Source organism: Chenopodium quinoa, unplaced genomic scaffold, assembly GCF_001683475.1.
Source record: "Chenopodium quinoa cultivar QQ74 unplaced genomic scaffold, ASM168347v1, whole genome shotgun sequence".
Lineage (NCBI taxonomy): Eukaryota > Viridiplantae > Streptophyta > Magnoliopsida > Caryophyllales > Amaranthaceae > Chenopodium > Chenopodium quinoa.
In genome coordinates, this window is record NW_018745454.1 from 4,879,905 (window position 1) to 4,900,480 (window position 20,576).

At 34.5% G+C, this 20,576-nt stretch overlaps 4 protein-coding genes across 4 annotated transcripts; 1 reads left to right on the top strand and 3 right to left on the bottom strand.

The window, feature by feature from the left end:
- The first annotated feature begins 464 nt into the window (after positions 1 to 464).
- On the top strand, positions 465 to 2,997 carry LOC110713993 (protein CURVATURE THYLAKOID 1B, chloroplastic-like). Its single transcript, XM_021892447.1, has 6 exons — positions 465 to 862; positions 1,541 to 1,698; positions 1,801 to 1,887; positions 2,361 to 2,423; positions 2,535 to 2,572; positions 2,664 to 2,997. The coding sequence occupies exons 1-6, from the start codon at positions 691 to 693 to the stop codon at positions 2,719 to 2,721; spliced, it is 576 nt and encodes a 191-aa protein (XP_021748139.1). The 5' UTR covers positions 465 to 690; the 3' UTR covers positions 2,722 to 2,997.
- A 1,001-nt stretch (positions 2,998 to 3,998) lies between these two features.
- Positions 3,999 to 6,835, bottom strand: LOC110713990 (caffeic acid 3-O-methyltransferase-like). The gene is made up of 4 exons (XM_021892445.1): positions 6,243 to 6,835; positions 4,841 to 5,151; positions 4,501 to 4,565; positions 3,999 to 4,405 (listed from the first exon to the last, which is right to left on the bottom strand). Exons 1-4 carry the CDS (start codon positions 6,719 to 6,721, stop codon positions 4,109 to 4,111), a joined length of 1,152 nt encoding a protein of 383 aa, XP_021748137.1. The 5' UTR covers positions 6,722 to 6,835; the 3' UTR covers positions 3,999 to 4,108.
- Positions 6,836 to 8,321: 1,486 nt separating this feature from the next.
- On the bottom strand, positions 8,322 to 11,876 carry LOC110713992 (caffeic acid 3-O-methyltransferase-like). The gene is made up of 4 exons (XM_021892446.1): positions 11,301 to 11,876; positions 9,351 to 9,664; positions 9,165 to 9,229; positions 8,322 to 8,878 (listed from the first exon to the last, which is right to left on the bottom strand). The coding sequence occupies exons 1-4, from the start codon at positions 11,738 to 11,740 to the stop codon at positions 8,582 to 8,584; spliced, it is 1,116 nt and encodes a 371-aa protein (XP_021748138.1). The 5' UTR covers positions 11,741 to 11,876; the 3' UTR covers positions 8,322 to 8,581.
- Positions 11,877 to 19,294: 7,418 nt separating this feature from the next.
- LOC110713994 (caffeic acid 3-O-methyltransferase-like) lies at positions 19,295 to 19,873 on the bottom strand. The gene has a single exon (XM_021892448.1). It carries the CDS (start codon positions 19,864 to 19,866, stop codon positions 19,543 to 19,545), a length of 324 nt encoding a protein of 107 aa, XP_021748140.1. The 5' UTR covers positions 19,867 to 19,873; the 3' UTR covers positions 19,295 to 19,542.
- Between the last annotated feature and the right edge of the window lie 703 nt (positions 19,874 to 20,576).

Genomic DNA, 20,576 nt, shown 5'->3' on the forward strand with positions numbered 1-20,576 from the left:
TATTGAGATAGTATTTCATTAAAAAATTTCAATTATGGCAAATTAAGGGTCTGTTCTCATTGACCGAACTGAGCTGAACTGAGCTGAACTGAGCTGAGTTGAACGGAACTGAAATGAATATTTTATAAGCGAAGGAAATTAGGAGCTGAACTGAGCTGAATTGAACTGAACTGAACTGAATTTCAACGTAAGAGAACAGACCCTAAATGACTTCTAACATCTTAGCACTAAAATCCACCAAAAAAAATTAGCATAAACCTTAAATAGATGGTGACATTAATTCATTAAGTGTAGCACAAAATCTTCAAAGGTGTATTCAGCCAATTAAAAGTGTCCATCTGTAAACTATTTACCAGATTATGCACCATAAATCTCCTATCCAAAAATCCATGTCAGCATTATCCAGATTACTACTTTGCCATTTGAGTGGCTCTCTACCATTCTTTGTATTGTAAACAAAATGCATCTCCACCTTTCACTCTAAAAATCATCAAACACTAATTTTTAACACCAGACACTTTAGATTTTTGATGGAAATTTAATCAACACTATTAATATTCATTTGTTTTCTTCCTTCCACATTTTCCCACTTATTAACACTACTTTGTGTGGCCTAACATTACATAAGATTTTTAAAAATTTATTTCTATTAGTAAGTTACAAGGTGTAGGAGTGTATAATTAGTTAAAAATGGCAACCTCCACAACCAATGCAGTCTCACTTTCTTCTTCCTCCGCCCTTGTTGACGCTAAGGCCACTCATCGCCAATCGGCTTCCGCCTCGCCGCAATGTGTATCCCTTCCTACCCTCCCTCCGCTGCCTGTCCACTCCCAAAACCGCATCTCCAAGACTACTTCTTACTGTATGTCCCTCCTTCCTTTTTTAAATCAATTTTACTACTTTGAACATTTTCTTATATCATTATATATGTACATACTTCATTAGTGTCTAGTGGCACGGTAACATTAACAATTGTACAAACTACAGTAGTAGCATATCACTAGATTATAATTGCCAGTTGTTTTATTTGTGTCCTGCATACTCCCTAAATAGTTTGCTATAATTGTTAAAATTTTCAAACGCATTCAAACAATTGGTACAACAACATTAACAAAGCCTTAATCCTAAAATGATTTGGGGTCGGCTATCATTCAAGCAAATGATAGCCGATTAAAACATGGAAACCAATCGCCTTACCTAACTACTTAGTGAAAGCACGCAAGTACAAGACACATGGTTGATCATGAGTACTATTCATTATTTGGACTTAAGGTATCTGACCCAACCTATATGATTATGTTAGAGATAGGATATATCGGACCATCAGCTTAAGTTTTTGGTTGAGTTGGTCTTCTAACAGATTAAGTGACTTATGTTTGAGAATAAGAATGATCACTTATTTAACACAGTATTAACAAGTTGTACACTTCTTTTCCTGGCTAGAAATTAGGCATTTGACCTTTTTTGATTTACTTTTACATACATTTGATGCCTTAGATTATACAACGAATATCAATGAAATATATTATTGTAAATATAGGCCGAAAGATTGCTAGGAATGTTGTTGCCATGGCAACTGGGGACGCGCCAGCAGCAGCAGTAGCACCCGCAGCAGTAACCCCAACAACATCGACTGCTGAAGAAGAAGTTCCTGCAGCAGTTGACACAACAGAGCTTTTGAAAACTATCCAAAATGCTGTATGATTTTTAATTCTCTTTTATTCTATTCAATTATAATTAATATGATTTTACAAGCAGTAACATTTGCAATACATTTTATGGGTGCATGAATTGTTACAGTGGGACAAAGTCGAAGACAAGTATGCAGTGAGCTCACTAGCTGTAGCTGGTGGTGTTGCTCTCTGGGGTTCTGCTGGCATGATCTCTGTGAGTCATTTCTATCTCTATTCATTTATCGAAAGAGTGATTTGTTGCACGGCTTGAACCTGTATATTGTAAATGAAGTATTTTGGTGGTGCGACCAAGGACCAACTAATCTTCAGTGACTTGTTATATAATTGAGAGGTGACTAGCTAATATATGTTGAGATACGGCTTATTATGTTACAATGAACATTTATAACTTAGAATCGAACTGGATGATACTAGCCTACTAGGTGCACCCATGGCTAACTAGGGTATTAAAAAAACAGGATGGCAGAGTATTAGAATGACCCATACGTTGTGAAGCCTTTTTATTACTGAAAGAGTGAAAGGTCTGAAACTATGTTTGAAGTCATTTTTTGTATGAATGCATGAAATAAGTGTAATGACTGACTACATTCTTAGTCAATACGGAATAATAGTACTATAAAACATACTCCGTACTAACAGATGGGTAAATAACTTGCTATTTTGCAGGCAATTGACAGACTTCCTTTGTTCCCTGGCATTTTTGAGCTCGTAGGCATTGGTTACACGGGGGTACTCTCAAAATTCATCAACTAATTACTTTCATATGATTACAATGTTATTATTATACTAAAATCATGTTAATTCTAAATTGAGCATTTTATTTTTTGTATAATTATGCAGTGGTTTGCATACCGGAATTTAGTGTTCAAGCCTGACCGGTAAATTTCTGTTTAGATCAAATTATATTAGCACTCCTTCAATCTTGTACCAATTATGATATCGTATTCAATCATTTACGCTATGTTACAGGGAAGCTTTGCTACAAAAAATCAAGAACGCATACAAGGAAATAATTGGAAGTAGCTAAAAGAATATCAACAAGAAGAAAAGTTAGCAGGAAATTTGGGGATGTATGCCCAAGAGAGTTGAACAGAGATTCTGCAATTTTTTTTTTGCATTTGAAATGGAAAATCCTACTACTCTTTTGTACTCATATTTCTCTAACATTAAGTAAACTCTTGTAATTTACCCTCTCTCCCTTGGATCATAAGACACACGCACTCTTGTACCTATATTCTTCTAAAACCCTTTGCTTTGAGCATCACATAATACCAATAATATTCCATGCTATTTTCTTGAGTAATGAATGGATCATGATTTTACAAAGTTTATTTCGCCAACTTCATGCCTTTTACCATTTTATTGATATGTATCATGGGAACACAAATACAACCTAGAATGAGCACTCGAGCAGTGGCGGAGCTAGATAAGTTATACACTTATACCAACCCATGATACAATTACAAAAAACTTGAATTAGAGAATCACTAAAAAACACAAATGCTCTTAAATTAAGGGGCCGTTTGGTTGGGGTTAATAATCAAAGGGAATCGGAATGAACTGATATCATTCCCTTTGTTGTTGTTTGTTTGACACTTTTTTGATTCCCTTTACCCATTTTTATTTTTGAGTTCACCCATTTTTAGTCTACATTGATTCCCCACCCCCCAGACTTTCCCATTCCCTTTCCCTAGCCACCATACCCACCACCATTGTACTTGCCGGAACTAGCCCAACCACCTCGCCACGGACCTAGTCCCCACCGCCGGACTCGCCGCACTTCCCCCACAACTCGCCGGAGCCCGCGCACCTCCCCCACCTCTCCCCTCGAAAACACCTCCCCTCCCCGGAAAAACTTCCACCACCAAGCAAAAACCCTAGAAAACACCATCCCTCCCCTTAAAAACGCCGGCCGACCTTCCCCCCACCCTCGAAACCCTAGCGGCTAGGGTTTCGAGGGCGGGGGAAGGTTGGCCGGCGTTTTTAAGGGGAGGGATGGTGTTTTCTAGGGTTTTTGCGTGGTGGTGGAAGTTTTTTCCGGGGAGGTTAGGGGCTGCGAGGGGTGGGGGAGGTGCGCCCAGGGCTGCCGATTTCCGTCGACGTTGTGGCTGGGCGATGGGGTGGCTCCTGGTGGCTGGAAAAGTGAAGAAAGGGGATGTGTGGTGGTGATGGTGATTCCCTTTGTTTATTGAAAACCAAACAACACAGTACTTGGAAAGGGTTTCATTCCATTCTCCTACATTCCCTTTGTTCATTCCATTCCGATTCCCCCGCGCGAACCAAATGGCCCATAAATAGATTCTATGATCCTCTAACACTTACACTTCCATTATCTCATTGCATTAATAAGAAATGCTTACATACTTGATATTATTATCTTTTTTTTTTTGTCAAATTCCAACAAATTTCTGAAATCATTTGTAAAATTCCATAACCCAAAAGTTCGAGACATAACAAACAAACTTGACACCAGCAAAACCAGTTGCCTTAGCAAGGGCCTCAAACTCTCTCCTAGTCCTCTCTTTTCCTCCTGGATTCTGTGTCATCATGCTTACATCCAACTGGCTAATGGCTCTTGCTAGGGCCGTCGTCTCTGGCTCATCCGTGATGTTTGTCTCCACGACGATGACCTTACCATTCTCCGGCAAGGCCTTGTGGCAGTTCTTCAACAACGTTAGGCAACGGTCATCACTCCAGTCATGCAAGATCCACTGTAACATAGATTACAATTTTATTCATCCATTGGAAATAATACATAAACCTAATGTATGTAACAAATGAATGTGACCACAAATTTATAATTTACCTTCATGAAGATTGCATCTCCCTTAGGAACACTTTCAAACATATCTCCACCAACATGGTCTATACCTGAAAATTAAAGATAATTATATATCAAGTCAATGTTTCAATCGTATACCCTAAAAATAGATTAATGATATCATTGAAATTTTATTTAAAATGTCCCTTGAAAACTTTCCCTACCACCCCGCCTTATTTAATTTAATCGAACATAGTACCTCAATTTTTTTTTTAGTTGCAACAAAGGGGTATTATTTATGAAACATTAAAGAACTGGACTAATCTAAACATATACAAGGTAAATAATTTAAGATTTTACACTAGTTTATATTTAATTTCCATACCAGGCAACGAAGGGGCATGTTCGATAACATGAGGTAAATCGAAGTTGATACCCTTAGTAGAGGGATATTTAGATGTAATGGCATGAATACTATGGCCAAGACCTCCACCAACATCAACAAGTTGTCGGATGTTTTCAAAGCCCTTGTACTTGTCAAGTATTAGCTTGATGGTATATGTTGTTTGATCATACATTGCTTTGTTGAAAATGTCATTAAACCTTGGATCCACACTTGGGTATTCAAATGCATGCATTCCATGTACCTTGTTGAATGGGATCCCTCCTTCTAACACCGTCTCTTTCAATTTACTCCTACAAAAATTACCAAAAAAAGGTTTAAATTAATGTTAAATAACGTGATCCTAAGGATTGACTATGTATTAAAAAGCGAAAAGCAAAAATGTTTATTAAGCATTCAAAAACATTAAGCAAAAATTGTTATTTACTAGTAGCATGTTTTTGATTAAACGATAACAATGTTAATCTGACAACATACAGGCTTAACAACTATGTACTTTATATTTTTTTTTACAAAAAAAAAAAAAAAAAAAAAAAATTTATGATGGCAGCGTGTTTGGTACGTCTCTTTGAATGGAAAAAAAAATACATTAGTGGTATAATTTTCTAATTGGTATCCACAATTATTAGAGGGGAAATTGGAAAAGACATATGGAAGAAAATGAAGTGGTTATGTTAGACGACAAGGACTTATCTTTGGCAGTCATGTGGACAATTAGGCCATTAATTGGAAGTGTGTAATACTATTCTTAGTCCTACTACAGTACTACTACTAGTACTAAATTACTCATTATTAGTGGATTTATTTGAATGTTTGTGAGATGATTAAGAAGGCTGACTGACTTAATTGTATTATTGGTTAATTACTACGCGTGTTGTGGATTGATGACCAACTTATCTGATAATTAATTACTTTCTACTTTCCTGCTTACTCCACTATCTCTGGATCTTTTTGCTTAAAAGAGTCCACCTAATCATCATTTTTTTTTAGTGTGTTATGGAGTATTTCAATTATTCGTTAAATGACACATACATTTATTTATTCAAGTATGTCTATGTATGGGGTATTTCTAATTATCATGTAAAATTTATTGTTAAAAAAAATATATTTTGAAGATATAATACAAAAGACTATTAAAGAAAATTGTGAAATAGTTTCAAAACTCAAAATATTTCAATTAAAAACAAATTAGAATCAACAAAACGTTTGAATCTAATAGAAGCATAATCACAACAGCTATCTCATGATGAAAATTGTCTAATCTTAGTTTGATATAGTTTGTGCTAAGAAAATTGAATTAAAATAAAGTCACGCAAATCATGCAAAATGAATGGCATGCATATAATGTAAGTGGTCCATATTAAGAGTATGCAATAGAACTAACCAGCTTTGAAGGAAGACCTTGTCAATAACTAAGTTCAACATAGGTGCCAATGACACCCCATCTTGATCAGGCACAAAGAACTTAGTCACAGGCGCGGGACCATACCGCCTTTGGACTCCACCATCAGCGGTGGGCACGGCCGTGCAACTAACTACAGAGTAAGTGGCTAGGACCTTCAACATCCGATCTAACATGGTTGGAGCTTCAGGATTTGTGGCCTTGATCTTGGATGCCAACTCGGCGGGTGATAGCCTGCTAGAGCACGCCTCATCCTGGATGATCTGGAGCACCCCCAAGTCAATGGTGGCATTCAAGACCATGGGAAGGACACATGAGTTTAGAATTTGAGCGGCGTAAGCGTAGGACTCTTCGTCCTCCTCTTTCGCTTTCGATCCGTGGTTCGAGTGGTCGCCGTTTAGTGACCCGTTGGTAAGAGTAGTGTACATATTTTTGGTTTGCCCGTTGAGTTCGTTAGCCATTTATTTTGTATTGGAAAATCCACTTGTAAGTAAGTGTATATGTTTGTTTTGTGGAATTGAATATTGGTGTAAGGAATATTAGGAGGAATTATGGAGTATTTATAGTGCTACTCCAATTGGTCGATCAATAAGAGTTTATAAAGTAGTCTAGCCAATTATTAAGGCAGACATGTTAGTTGTTCTACTTAATGTTAGTTGTCACTTATTGTCACCACTTGATGTTAGTGCAGTACTCCGCATTTGACATGGTAGTGGGTTGGTAAGTAAAGGTTGATCGTCCAAGGAAATTTCCCTTTTACCTTTTTGATATACGTTAGAGTAGAATTGTCAATCGGGTGGTTTGGTTCGGACCACTTGGCATCGCCGGTCATTCGGGTCGGGTCATTTTGGGTCATTGGTTATTCAGCTCATATTATTTCGGGTTACGAGCTTAAGAAATGTTCAACCTTAACTCAAAGTTTTGGATTCGGGTAAATGCAACGGGTTTATAACAACCTTTTTTAGCTAATTAAGAAATTTCTAATTTTTAAAGCCTATTTTGTTTTTGGTTAATCTTAATTTTCAATCAAACATTATTCTCATCAATATTATTTTTATCCATTACATGTCTGCTATTTAATTTAAATCGTCACAATTTCAGTAGAATTCCTAGCTAGTAAAAATTGATAACAAAATTAATTATTAAACTTTTAAACATCACAAAATTTAAGAAAAAGGTCAACAATATTATATATGTGGAGTATAGTATCTCTTGAAATAATATCAGTAGATCTATCAATTAGTGGCATGACAAATGATGTGGGTTATGCACTTATGCGGGTGCAATCGGTATATGGTCGTATAGGTCGATGATTGATTAGGAGGTGATTGGTAAGAATCTAAGCAAGAGATATATGAGATACATCATAGATACTTGAGGAAGAGAAATGCATGTCGTCAAAGTTAGACAAGCGATCAAATTTAATCAATAAACTAGACATTAACTTTCTAATAAATGTTACTTCGTATTTATAAAAAATAAAAATAAATAAAAAAAAGAAAAAAAAAATTGTGTCAGCGGGTTGGGTTTTACTCGTAAATCTACGAGTTAAATGCAATCAGGTTATTAGTAAAAAAAAATTTGTTCAAGACCCACAAAAACAGGCCGGGGTTGCTAGTTGGGCCAAATATTGACAGGTCCACGTGGAAGGCATAAAAATTAAACATCTCATCCTTCAAAAAATACACCTATTATTTTTGACAGTTAAGAATAGCGTCTTGACTTTCATATGGTTGTACACATAATCAAACAATTTCCGTAGATTTCATGACCCAATGTCTAAAATACAAGAGATGATATGATAGGGAATGCATATTGGGTCATATAATGTCATTTGGATCATACACTCTCAGTCGCTCACTAGTCTGTTACATAAAACCTCATGGTAACCTTAATTTAATGAAAGAAGAGGTCTGCATGTATCCTTGATTTAATTATTTACCATTTTTCTTTTTCTTTTTTTTTTTTTTTTGAAAGGATTTACGTTTTTTGAAAAAATTGAAAGGAATTACTTTACCACTTTATTATACATATGTTGTTAAATTGAAATGACATTTCAAGTATATAATAAGTAACTGAATAAATTATGATGAAAGTTATACTTATGTCAAGATCGAGATACAAATTAACTCTTGTAAAAGGTTTTTCAACACAAAAGTATACAAAGATTTCTTAGGTAATAAATAAATACAAATGCACGTAATAATTATTTTGACATTTCAACTAGTTGATGAAATGAGACTAATTAATATCACAACGAATGTTACATATTAATAATACCCAATCCCTTAGAATAATGTTCGCGTAGCAAATTCACAAAATCACTTGTAGAATTCCATAATCCAAAAACCCTGCGTAGTATATTGGAAGTTGAAGCATGTAAATCCAGCTCCTTTGGCTAGGGCTTCGAATTCCCTCTTGCTCCTCTCTTTCCCTCCTGGATTTTGTGTCATCATCAACAAGTCTACTTGGCTTATGGCTCGTGCAAAAGTTGTCTTCTCTGGGTCATCCGTGATAATTGCCTCCGCCACGATCACCTTCCCGTCCTTTGGCAAGGCCTTGTAGCAATTCTTCAACAATATCAAGCAACGTTCATCGCTCCAATCATGAAGGATCCACTACACGTACAAAAATTATACATTATATTAATGTCGATCAGTTTCTTCATTCATATCTTATTAAGATACACATTGTTAATGATCGAGATTGATTATTTCAATTCACCGGTATTATAAAAATGTACGTAGAATATTATTTTTTACTAACCCATAAAGAAAAGGGATAAATAATAGTGATGTGGATGGATGTGATTCGAAGTCTAATTTAAGTACCACCTCGAAAATCTAAGATTTCATAACTCAATTTACACTTAAAAGTATATGAATATGATTGTGATAGTCTTACCTTAAGAAAGATTGCATCTCCTTCAGGCACACTTTCAAACATATCTCCACCAATATGCTCCACACCTACAAATTAAAAAGTACGTACATATTATTACCATATAAATAAGTTATGTTCTTGAAAGTCGAGGTACAAAAATATTAAGAAAATAGTATACTTGATGCATAGCAATGTATGGTGATATACCAGGGTATGGAGGGGCATCTTTGATGACATGAGGCAAATCGAAGTTGATGCCTTTGATGGAAGGGTATTGAGATGTAATGAAAGCAACAGAGTGGCCAAGACCTCCACCAACGTCAACGAGTTTGTGGACATTGGAGTTCTCCAAACCTTTGTAATTCTTGAAAATCTTCTTCACAAACATAATTGATTGAGCCATAGCCTTGTTGAACACTTCATTGAACCTTGCATCCACACCTGGGTACTCAAATGCATGCATCCCATGCACCATGTTGAATGCTATTCCTCCTTCTAATACTGAATCTTTAAGCTTGCCCCTATTTTTTTTTTAAAAAAAACGTTAGGCATGTTGTAGGAATATTATAAATCAGAATCCGCTAAAAGTAGTACAAGACTCTGCATACACACATGTCATCTTTTAGATATTACTTACAAATGTACGATACTAATTATATCGGCTTTAATTGTCCCATGATGTAACAAAATTCCAATGTGTATAATGTATGCGACTCATCTCTTTCAAAGTTTCAATTGTCAAGGTTCATAATTGTGAATTAATAATACAGAATACGGATTAGGCTGGTGAACAACTAACCGAAGCCACCTAATTAATGTAGACATGTAGTGTGTAATTTTCTTTGCATCATCTTAAAAATAAAAATAGAAAAAATAAAAAAAAAAGGTTAAACAAAAAGATTTACATTTATACGGAGTATAATGCGTAAAAGACAAACGTAATAGGGATATATATGAATATGATGTATGGGCCAAACTAATTTATATTGAGTGGTTGATCTTGAGCAATCACGTTGCGTAAAACTTTTCTCTTTGACGTTTGAATTGTCGGAGAATAGAAATTATTAAAGTGGAAAAAATGAAATAAAAATAGTGGCCAATTTAATTCATTAATTGTAGGTCTTCCTTAATCTCATCTTCAAATACTTATTGACTTATTGTATTATATTTTTATTAACGTGATATATATCTATAAGCTAAGGAAATTTCATTACAAAGATTAGGTCTTAATGAAGGTAAAGCTATAGGAATAAAATGAATAATGGCGTTGCCTTTTGTAATTATATATGAAGTAAGGAGTATTTGTTTGTAAAATCAATTTTTTATGTCGAGATTGTTGTGTATAAAAAATATTCATGTTTATAATTCTTCTTCTTCTTCTTCTTCTTCTTTTTTTTTTTTTTTTTTTTTTTTGGACAGGCAAGTTTATAATTATCTTACAAGAAGACAAACAAATGGTAAATTGGTAAGACATTTAAGCTAAGGAAGAGGAAATTAAGGGTCATGGGTAGGTCATGATTCCCTCAAGTTTTGAGTGATTATTTTTAAAGAGGCATAATTAATTAGTTAGGTGAACTTGATAAGTCGATATTATTATTATTATTATTATTATTATTATTATTATTATTATATTGTGTCCATAATGGTACTTTAACAATGAATAAAGGTCTATAAATCTATAATACTCCGTACAATATTTAAATGTCAAAGTTCAAAATGCTTTTATAACTGAAGTACACATAATATTATGATATACTTCAACTATTTAATTAATCTAACAAAATATTCAAATAGAAAGAAAGAAGAAAATATATTTGCTAAATTGGACATGGTTAAATTTGGAAGTTATTATAGATTAATATGATCTATATATTTTAATAATAGGTCATAATAACTCATAAGTGTTATTTTAATCTTTTTTTTTTTTAAGAATATCTGTACTTTTTGGCTCCTTATAAAGATAACTAGACCCTCATACTAATAATGCGGCATATATGCAAGGATTTATGCAAGGGAAAAACACGAAAAAAAATAATATTCGAACCACATATTTTCTTTTTTCAAAATTTATCTAAATTAAACACTTATCCTAATAATGTTTTCTCATTAGTAAATAAGAATAATAAGAAGATATAAAAAAGGAAAATGACAACTAACCAGCTTTCAAGAAAGACCTTATCGGTAAATAACTTCAAGTTAGGAGCCAATGAAACACCATCTTCATCAGGAACATAGACCTTAGTCATAGACGTAGGCTTGTAACGCCTTTCAACACCACCATCGGCGGTGGTGACTGTGGTACAACTAACTAAAGAATACGTGGACAATAGCCTAAGCATCCTATCCAACATGGCGGGTGCCTCAGGGTTCCTAGCATGAACCTGAGCAGCTATCTCAACGGGCATTAGCCCGTTGAGACCTGCTTTATCATTAATGATTTGAAGCACCCCGATCTCAATGGCCGCATTGAGGACCATAGGAAGGGCACAAGCATTAGAAATTTGAATTCCATATGAATAATTAGCTTCCTCTTCTTCATCTAAACTCAATGGCTTTTGGATTTGGATATCGAGTTCGGTGGCTTTTGAAGGGGCCATGTTTTTTCTTGTTACAAATTATTGTGTTTAGTAGTATTGTAGGATTTCTATATATGTTTTACGTAGTAGTTTGATCATGTATGTAACAAAGGTAGAAAAGGTTGGTTTTGCTTATATAAGAGTTGGAATATCACATACTACAAATAAAATAGTCCGTAATAAGTATTATTAATTAAGAGTTAGTAATCAAAAGTTGATAAAATCAAAACCGACTAACTGACTAAGTCCAATAAGATTAGTTGCAAGTGCAAATACGTGACACACATGACCACACACCATATAATTGTGTTTTATGGATAGCATGAATATATGATATCATATGATCTTAACAATATGAAAATAAGAAAAGTAAGTTTTACCTACTACCGTATTTTTTCTTGTATTCTTTTCGTTGTCAAAAAAAAAGGTCAAATATTGATGACTATTTTAATAATTGATGACTATTTTAATAACTATGATATGATGAATTGATGACTAGTAGTGTAAGTGTTAGTACAGAAATGCATCAATCTCCTTTTCCACCAACCCCTTTGCGCCAACCAACCATTATTAAGGCCACACTGCACACCCTCTTTTGGTCCTAATCTTATGAACGAACCTCCCATGTTATTTCCTCTTTTTCTTGAGATGCTTTGAATTTGGCATTACCATATATAACTCTTCTCTAATTAATAAGTTTGGTCTATTTTGAGCACTAATAATAGTGTTTGTGTCAATGTGTCATGTATTTGGCATTACCATATATATAACTCTTACAATTTTTATTAAAATTGTAAGACCTACCGATAATAAAATTGTAAGACCGATAACTTATTTCATTATTTGCTAATAGACATACGCATTGATCAATTAGTTTGTTGTTTGTTCTATCTTTATAACTAAGTAGCACGATGCTAGTTAAAGATTGGTATCTACCTAGCTTGAATGAATTGAGTATCTAAAAATAATTGGTATACGTTCAAAGAAATTAGGCGTTTAGAATTATATTCTAATGATGCTAATTTTTATTTTTATTAATTTTTGACACTCTTGTGTTAAAGGATTTAATAATTGAGTTAAGATTAGTTTAAGTCCAATGACAATGAGTATTTGGATGGGGTTGGTGAGCTAACGGGGCCGGCCACTTTGAATTATTAAAGGACCAAACGTAGTGTACACTATATATTACAGTATTAAAAGCTCAAATCAACTATGAGATAATTAAAAATAATAATCATGTACAACAGAACAAGTACTATGATTCTATGATCTTTTTTAATTACTCCTTTAGATCGAGCACAAGGCATGGGCAATAACACCTCATCATTTAAAAAAAAAAACTCATATACTGTATAAAGTATAAAGTATCTTGAGAACATTTTTGCTAGGCAATACATGACCTTGAGTCTAGGGTTGGGAGACATGCATGGCAAGGCCAAGGTAGGATGCAAAGTCTGGGTCAAGGTGGATTAGATGGTTAATTCTGGCCACCAAATAGGTCTTCTAGGGTTCCTTGGAAATTATGGAAAGCATCTCAATGCCTAACATTTTCGAGCCTAAAAATGTTCACAATAAGCTAAATTGAAGCTTAAACGTGAAACTAGCTAGACCACTTTCAAATATTTTAGGACTTGGTCATATATCATTTTCAAGTCTGAAAAAGTGAAGATTACTATATATGATTTTAGGTCAATTTTAAAATCTGTATATAAATGTGAGATGGATGTTGGATATGTCACTTGAGTCATAAAAGTTGATTTAAAATCATATAAAGTTTACTTATAGATATGTCAGTCCTAAAAATGAGTTATAGTAAAGACATTAATTACTCCGTTAAATGTTAGGTACAACTTTGGGGTATTATTTGTGAGATATTAAATATTTCAAAGTTATACATAACATTTAACGGAGGCAAGAACAACATGGTACCGGGTATATGGGAGTTGAAGTTATACGAATAAGTTAGAAACTAAACTAGTGTACGTGTTCCTTGTTAAGTGACAAGTCTCACAATGTTTATAAGAGAAGTTTGACCAACTACAATTATACACCAAATCACCAAGGACACCAACCAACATGAGTAACTACTTAGACAGTACACATTGTCACATTGACATTACCGACTTTTATATGGTGGTACTATTAGGTGGCTTTAATTTGAGCCAATTAAAACGTGGGCGACGTTTTCTATTAGGAGTCTAAAGAAAGTGTTGAACTTTGACAACTTTTTAATCGATTTTTCCCCCCTTCTGGAACAATTGCATATTTGGGGTATCTATGTCTTGTAGCACCCCTTCCAATTATTTCAGTTTATATATTCACTTAAAGTAGGATTGTTATATTCATCACGGTATGTAATTTTTCTAAATTAATTATGATCCTCTATTATGAGTTTCTATATGCATGAATAAAGGATGTGCATATCTAGATTATGTTAATCTTGCAAAGAAGAGCAAAGCAATTCAAACTTGGCCAAGCAATTAGCCAATTAGGTGATTGATTAGGAGTTTTGGAAATATTCTAGTCAACTATCCTCTAGGTTAAAGTTTGCAGACTTTGAATCGTTTAGGCTATAGACTTTTTTTGCTTGATGAATTATTGAATTAAGGGTTATTTGTATTTTCTATATGTTTATAAATCAAATTAATTATTTTTAATTGATTTATTTTTACATAAATGCTCCATTAACTACATAGAGCCCACCTGTCCAAAAAAAAAAAAAGTACAGTCCATATACTCGTACTGTCGTATTCGTATGTAAGTAACATTGGTTTCCATTTAATGATAAAACAAAAAATTCAACACGATGCTAACATCTAGAGTTGTCAATTCGGGTAAACAGATCGGGTTTGGGTCGGGTAAGGGTGGGTCGAGTCAACTCGGATCGGGTCAATTAAGATTAATTCCATAACCTATGCAGGTCGGGTTTGGGTTGGGTCATGCTTGAGTCGGGTCACGTCGGGTCATATTTCTTATCGGATTTGGGTTGGGTTTAGGTCGGGTTAATAACAGGTCGGGTTACATTCAGGTCGGGTGAACTATAGGTCGGGTTTAATTCGGGATTTCACGGGTTAAAACGGGTTAGGGTAATTCTCGGGTTTGAGTCGGGTTAGATTCAAGTCAAGTCAATAATTTGCGAGTTAGAATAAGGTCGGTTCATTTCCGGGTTCGGTTCAAGTCAATAATTTGCGGATTATAATCAGGTCAGGTCATTTCCAAATTAGGTCATTCTCGGATTCAAGTCGAGTTATGTTCAAGTCAATAATTTGCAAGTTATAATTAGGTCGGGTCATTTCCAAGTCAGGTCATATTCGGTTTTAGGGACCATGTTAAACATTTCGACAAATTTTTTGTACGGGCGAAAAAAAAGTCAAAAAATTCCAAAATTAAAGGCTAATATCCACGCTTTTTGAGAAATTTTGGAGGTTTCGGGGCTCGGTGTCGAAAAGGTTTGAGATTTAAGGGGATGCATCTCAGAGTCATATAATACCGTATGAAACCATATATGATCATTATATGTTGTCATAAATATTCGTGGTAGGCTTGAATTAATGAAATCGATGCAAGTTGTAAACCGGTAAATTGGCCGTTTAAAAGCAAATTGAATGGTTCCACACACCCAATTGGACTCCCGGAGGTTATTATGGACCATGGTAAACATTTCGTAAATTTTTATTTCCGAGCAAAAAAAAGTCAAAATCTTCCAAAATTGAAGGCGGCTAATATCCACGCTTTTTGAGAAATTTTGGAGGTTTCAGAGCCCGGTGTCGAAAAGTCTTAAAATTCAAAGGGATACATATCGGGGTCATATAATGCCGTTTGGAACCATATATGATCATTATTTGTTGTCATAAATGTTCGTGGTAGGCTTGAATTAACGAAATCGGTACAAGTTGTAAACTGGTAATTTGGTCGTTTAAAGGCAAATTAGATGGTTCCACCCACCCAATTGGACTCCCAGAGGGTAATAGGGACCATGGTAAACATTTCGAAAAAATTTATTTTCGGGCGAAAAAAAGTCAAAAAATTCCAAAATTAAAGGCTAATATCTACGCTTTTTAAGAAATTTTGGAGGTTTCGGGGCTCGGTGTCGAAAAGGTTTGAGATTTTAAGGGATGCATCTCGTAGTCATATAATGCCGTTTGAAACCATACATGATCATTATATGTTGTCATAAATTTTCGTGGTAGACTTGAATTAATGAAATCGGTGCAAGTTGTAAACCGGTAAATTGACCGTTTAAAAGCAAATTGAATGGTTCCACACACCCAATTGGACTCCCGGAGGTTATTAGGGACCATGGTAAGAATTTCGGCAATTTTTATTTCCGAGCGAAAAAAAAGTCAAAATCTTCCACAATTGAAGCCTAATATCCACGCTTTTTGAGAAATTTTGGAGATTTCAGAGCCCGGTGTCGAAAAGTCTTGAAATTCTAAGGGATACATATCGGGGTCATATAATGCCGTTTGAAATCATATATGATCATTATTTGTCGTCATAAATGTTCGTGGTAGACTGGTAGGCTTGAGTTAATGAAATCGGTGCAAGTTGTAAACTGGTAAATTGGTCGTTTAAAGGAAAAATTGGATGGTTCCATCCATCCAACTGGACTCCCGGAGGTTATTAGGGACCATGGTAAACATTTCGGCAAAATTTATTTCCGTGCGAAAAAAAGTCTAAAAATTCCATACTTGAAGGCTAATATCCATGCTTTTTTTAGAAATGTCGAAGGTTTCGGGGCCCGGTGTCGAAAAGAAATGAGATATTAGGAGATAAATCTCATGGTCATTTAATACCGTTTAGAACCATAAATGATCATTATATGTTATCATTAATGTTTGTGGTAGACTTGAGTTAATGAAATCGGTGCAAGTTGTAAATCGGTAAATTGGTCGTTTAAAGGCAAATTGGATGGTTCCACCCACCCAATTGGACTATTTGAAGGTATTAGGGACCATGGTAAAAATTTGGAAATTTTATTTTCGGGCGAAAAAAATTCAAAAAATTCTAAAATTGAAGGCTATAATATCTACGCTTTTTGAGAAATTTTTGAGGTCGGGGGTCAGGTGTCGAAAAGGCTTGAGATTTTAGGAGATACATCTTGGGGTCATATAATCCCATTTAGAACCATATATGATCATTGTATGTTGTCATAAATGTTTGTGGTAGGCTTGAATTAATGAAATCGGTGCAAGTTGTAAACCGGTAAATTGACCGTTTAAAAGAAAATTGAATGGTTCCCACACCCAATTGGACTCCCGGAGGTTATTATGGACCATGGTAAACATTTTGGCAATTTTTATTTCTGAGCAAAAAAAGTCAAAATCTTCCAAAATTGAAAGCTAATATCCACGTTTTTTGAGAAATTTTGGAGGTTTCAGAGCCCGGTGTCGAAAAGTCTTGAAATTCTAAGGGATACATCTCGGGGTCATATAATGCCGTTTGGAATCATATATGATCATTATTTGTTGTCATAAATGTTCGTGGTAGGCTTAAATTAACGAAATCGGTACAAGTTGTAAACCGGTAATTTGGTCGTTTAAAGGCAAATTGGATGGTTCCACCCACCCAATTGGACTCCCGGAGGGTAATAGGGACCAAGGCAAACATTTCGACAAATTTTATTTCCGGGCGAAAAATAGTAAAAAAATTCCAAAATTGAAGACTAATATCCATGCTTTTTTTAGAAATGTCGAAGGTTTCGGGGCCCAATGTCGGAAAGAAATGATATTTTAGGAGATACATCTCGGGGTCATTTAATGTCGTTTAGAACCATAAATGATCATTATATGTTGTCATTAATGTTCGTGGTAGGCTTGACTTAATGAAATCGGTGCAAGTTGTAAACCGGTAAATTGGTCGTTAAAGGCAAATTGGATGGTTCCACCCACCCAATTGGAATATCGGAGGGTATTAGGGACCTAGTTAACATTTTGACAATTTTTATTTCCGGGCGAAAAAAAGTCAAAAAAATCTAATTAAAATTGAAGGCTAATATCCACGTTTTTTGAATTTTTTTTTGAGGTTTCGGGGTCGGGTGTCGAAAAGGCTTGAGATTTTAGGAGATACATCTCGGGGTCATACAAATGCCATTTAGAACCATATATGATCATTGTATGTTGTCATAAATGTTCGTGGTATGCTTGAATTAATGAAATCGGTGCAAGTTGTAAATCGGTAAATTGACCGTTTAAAGGCAAATTAGATGGTTCCACCCACCCAATTGGACCCCAAGGGGGTATTAGGGACCATGGTAAACATTTCGATAAATTTTATTTACAGGCTAAAAAAATTCAAAAAATTCCAAAATTAAAGGCTAATATCTACGATTTTTGAGAAATTTTGGAGGTTTCGGGGCTCGGTGTCGAAAAGGTTTGAGATTTTAGGGGATGCATCTCGGAGTCATATAATGCCGTTTGAAACCATATATGATCATTATATGTTGTCATAAATGTTCATGGTAGGCTTGAATTAATGAAATTGTTGCAAGTTGTAAATCGGTAAATTGGGCGTTTAAAGACAAATTGGATAGTTTCACCCAACCAATTGGACTTCCTGAGGTTAATAGGGACCATGGTAAACTTTTCGGCAATTTTTATTTCCGAGCAAAAAAAAACTTAAAAAATTCCAAAATTGTAGGTAATATCCACACTTTTTGAGAAATTTTGGAGGTTTTGGGACCTGGTGTTGAAAAGTCTTGAAATTATACGGGATATATTTCGGGGTCACATAATGCCGTTTGGATCCATATATGTTCATTATATGTTGTCATAAATGTTCGTAGTAAGCTTGAATTAATGAAATCATTGCTAGTTTTAAACCGGTAAATTGGTCGTTTAAAGGCAAATTGGATGGTTCCACCCAGTCGATCGGACTCCCGGAGGGTATTAGGGACCATGGTAAACATTTCGACAATTTTTATTTTCAGGTGAAAAAAAGAAAAAAAATTCTAAAATTAAAGGCTAATATCCACGTTTTTTGAGAAATTTTGGAGGTTTCAAAGTAACATCTGGATTTATAAGGATCGTTAAGAGCCTTGACTTGTTGGGCCTTGAAAATGCAATTATAATGTGGGCTAGGTTTTTATCATTATGGGTCGGACCCAAAGCAACGAACTTGTATATTACTCCTTTTGACACTTTGGTTTAGCACAATACCATGCCATGTTTATCCATTGTAGTTGTCTAGTGTCTAGTCATTAAAGTATTTAGTTTTACTTGTATTAACATTGAATTGGAGTGGATTTTTTTTTTTTTTATACATATATATTTCTATCTCCGTTTCTTAGTATGCGCAACAAACGGATTTTTTATGTCTCACAAATAATACCCTTTTGTTACATATAATAAGAAACAAAGGCTGTATATTTAGGGTCTGTTCACATTTAATGGACTGAATTGAGACCCGTTCACTTCATCTTATTTTTGCTGAATTGAAATTATTTTTACTGCCCTAAAATCAATTTTATTGAACTGAAATTATTTTTACTTATTTTTTAATTATATTTTTTCTTTAAGTTTACTAATTTTTGCTGAACTTAAATTATATTTACTGAACCGAAATTATTTTTGCTGAACCAAATTATTTTTAGTGAATTGAAATTAATTTTATTGAAGTGAAATTAATTTTATTGAACGGGACACAAGGCGTAAAATTATTTGAAGCAAACCATATTCCGTACGTCGTAGTATGACAGCCCAATAGCCCGTGATGGTATGATTGAGCTACAGTAAATTTTTCAAAAAAGAAAGAAAAAAAAAAGCAAAACAAAAAACACTTTGAATAATTTCCAAAGGAAAAATCTGGATGAATGAAGACAGAACTCACCAGGAATCAACAAAGACCTTATCCTGACTCAACCTCATTAGAGGAGCCAATGAAACACCATCATTGTCCGGAACAAAGTACTTAGCCACTGCTGCTAACCCAAATCTCTTCTTTACACCACCATCTTTATCCTCAACCACCGTGCAACTTACAACATTGTAGGTTGCCAACAGCCACAACATCCTCTCCAACATCGATGCAGTTGTCTTAGGGTCTTTAACTCCCGGCAGGCTCACCGCGATTTCTGATGACATTAGCTGCCTGCCGGGACCTGCCCTTGCAATTATTCCTAGAACATCTAGCTCAATGATTGCATTCATTCATTACCTGGTAACAATAATAATAGAATGACCACATAAATAAATTATGTGTATACGTACAATATTACTCTCTGTGTCTCTATTTGTTCTTCCGTGACTAAAAAGAAGTCGAATATAATCTTATAGTATATAAGTACAAGTATATTACCATAGGAAATGCAATTGAATCAACAATCTGCAATGCGTATCCAAAGTTATCTTGGTCTTCATTTTCTTCATCTTTAGCCATAGAAGTAGCCCAATTATTGTCACCCATCTTTTTTGTGCAGAGATTTGCTAACTCTGTTAGTGGGTCTTATAACTTACGTAGTATAGTGGATGAAATTGATATATAACAATCAACAAGGATCAAATGCGCTTTCTTATACTCGCACTTTCTATTGGAGATTTTTTTGGTGATGCGATTCGTCAATTATTGTTACACCGTTTGTCAAAATAATTAAATGTGTACAACTATTGTAAGTTCGAAAACATAAATTCAATAATTCATGTACGTACAAGTTATTACTCTGTAAAATTTAAAATAATTCATGTACCTAGTATATATCTATTATTGTTAACTAAATTTTGCCATATTTAGACTGCATACAATGCTAAGTACTACAGAGTAACTTGGTTACTAAAAACATATGCTAGATAACACTGCACGTACTCAAAATAAAGTAAACTAAATAGTAGGTTGTGGTAGTACATGAGTATAAACGCCAAAT

Excerpts from the sequence above, each read along its gene's own strand:
- LOC110713993 (XM_021892447.1), top strand. The coding sequence starts at position 691 with ATGGCAACCTCCACAACCAATGCAGTCTCACTTTCTTCTTCCTCCGCC. Across the intron at positions 863-1,540 it reads CTCCAAGACTACTTCTTACT|GCCGAAAGATTGCTAGGAAT; the intron begins GTATGTCCCTCC and ends TTGTAAATATAG. Across the intron at positions 2,424-2,534 it reads TAGGCATTGGTTACACGGGG|TGGTTTGCATACCGGAATTT; the intron begins GTACTCTCAAAA and ends ATAATTATGCAG.
- LOC110713990 (XM_021892445.1), bottom strand. The coding sequence starts at position 6,721 with ATGGCTAACGAACTCAACGGGCAAACCAAAAATATGTACACTACTCTT. Across the intron at positions 4,566-4,840 it reads ACATGCCCCTTCGTTGCCTG|GTATAGACCATGTTGGTGGA; the intron begins GTATGGAAATTA and ends TTTAATTTTCAG. Across the intron at positions 4,406-4,500 it reads GAGATGCAATCTTCATGAAG|TGGATCTTGCATGACTGGAG; the intron begins GTAAATTATAAA and ends TCTATGTTACAG.
- LOC110713992 (XM_021892446.1), bottom strand. The coding sequence starts at position 11,740 with ATGGCCCCTTCAAAAGCCACCGAACTCGATATCCAAATCCAAAAGCCA. Across the intron at positions 9,665-11,300 it reads AAGGTCTTTCTTGAAAGCTG|GGGCAAGCTTAAAGATTCAG; the intron begins GTTAGTTGTCAT and ends AAAAAAAAATAG. Across the intron at positions 9,230-9,350 it reads AGATGCCCCTCCATACCCTG|GTGTGGAGCATATTGGTGGA; the intron begins GTATATCACCAT and ends TTTAATTTGTAG.
- LOC110713994 (XM_021892448.1), bottom strand. The coding sequence starts at position 19,866 with ATGAATGCAATCATTGAGCTAGATGTTCTAGGAATAATTGCAAGGGCA.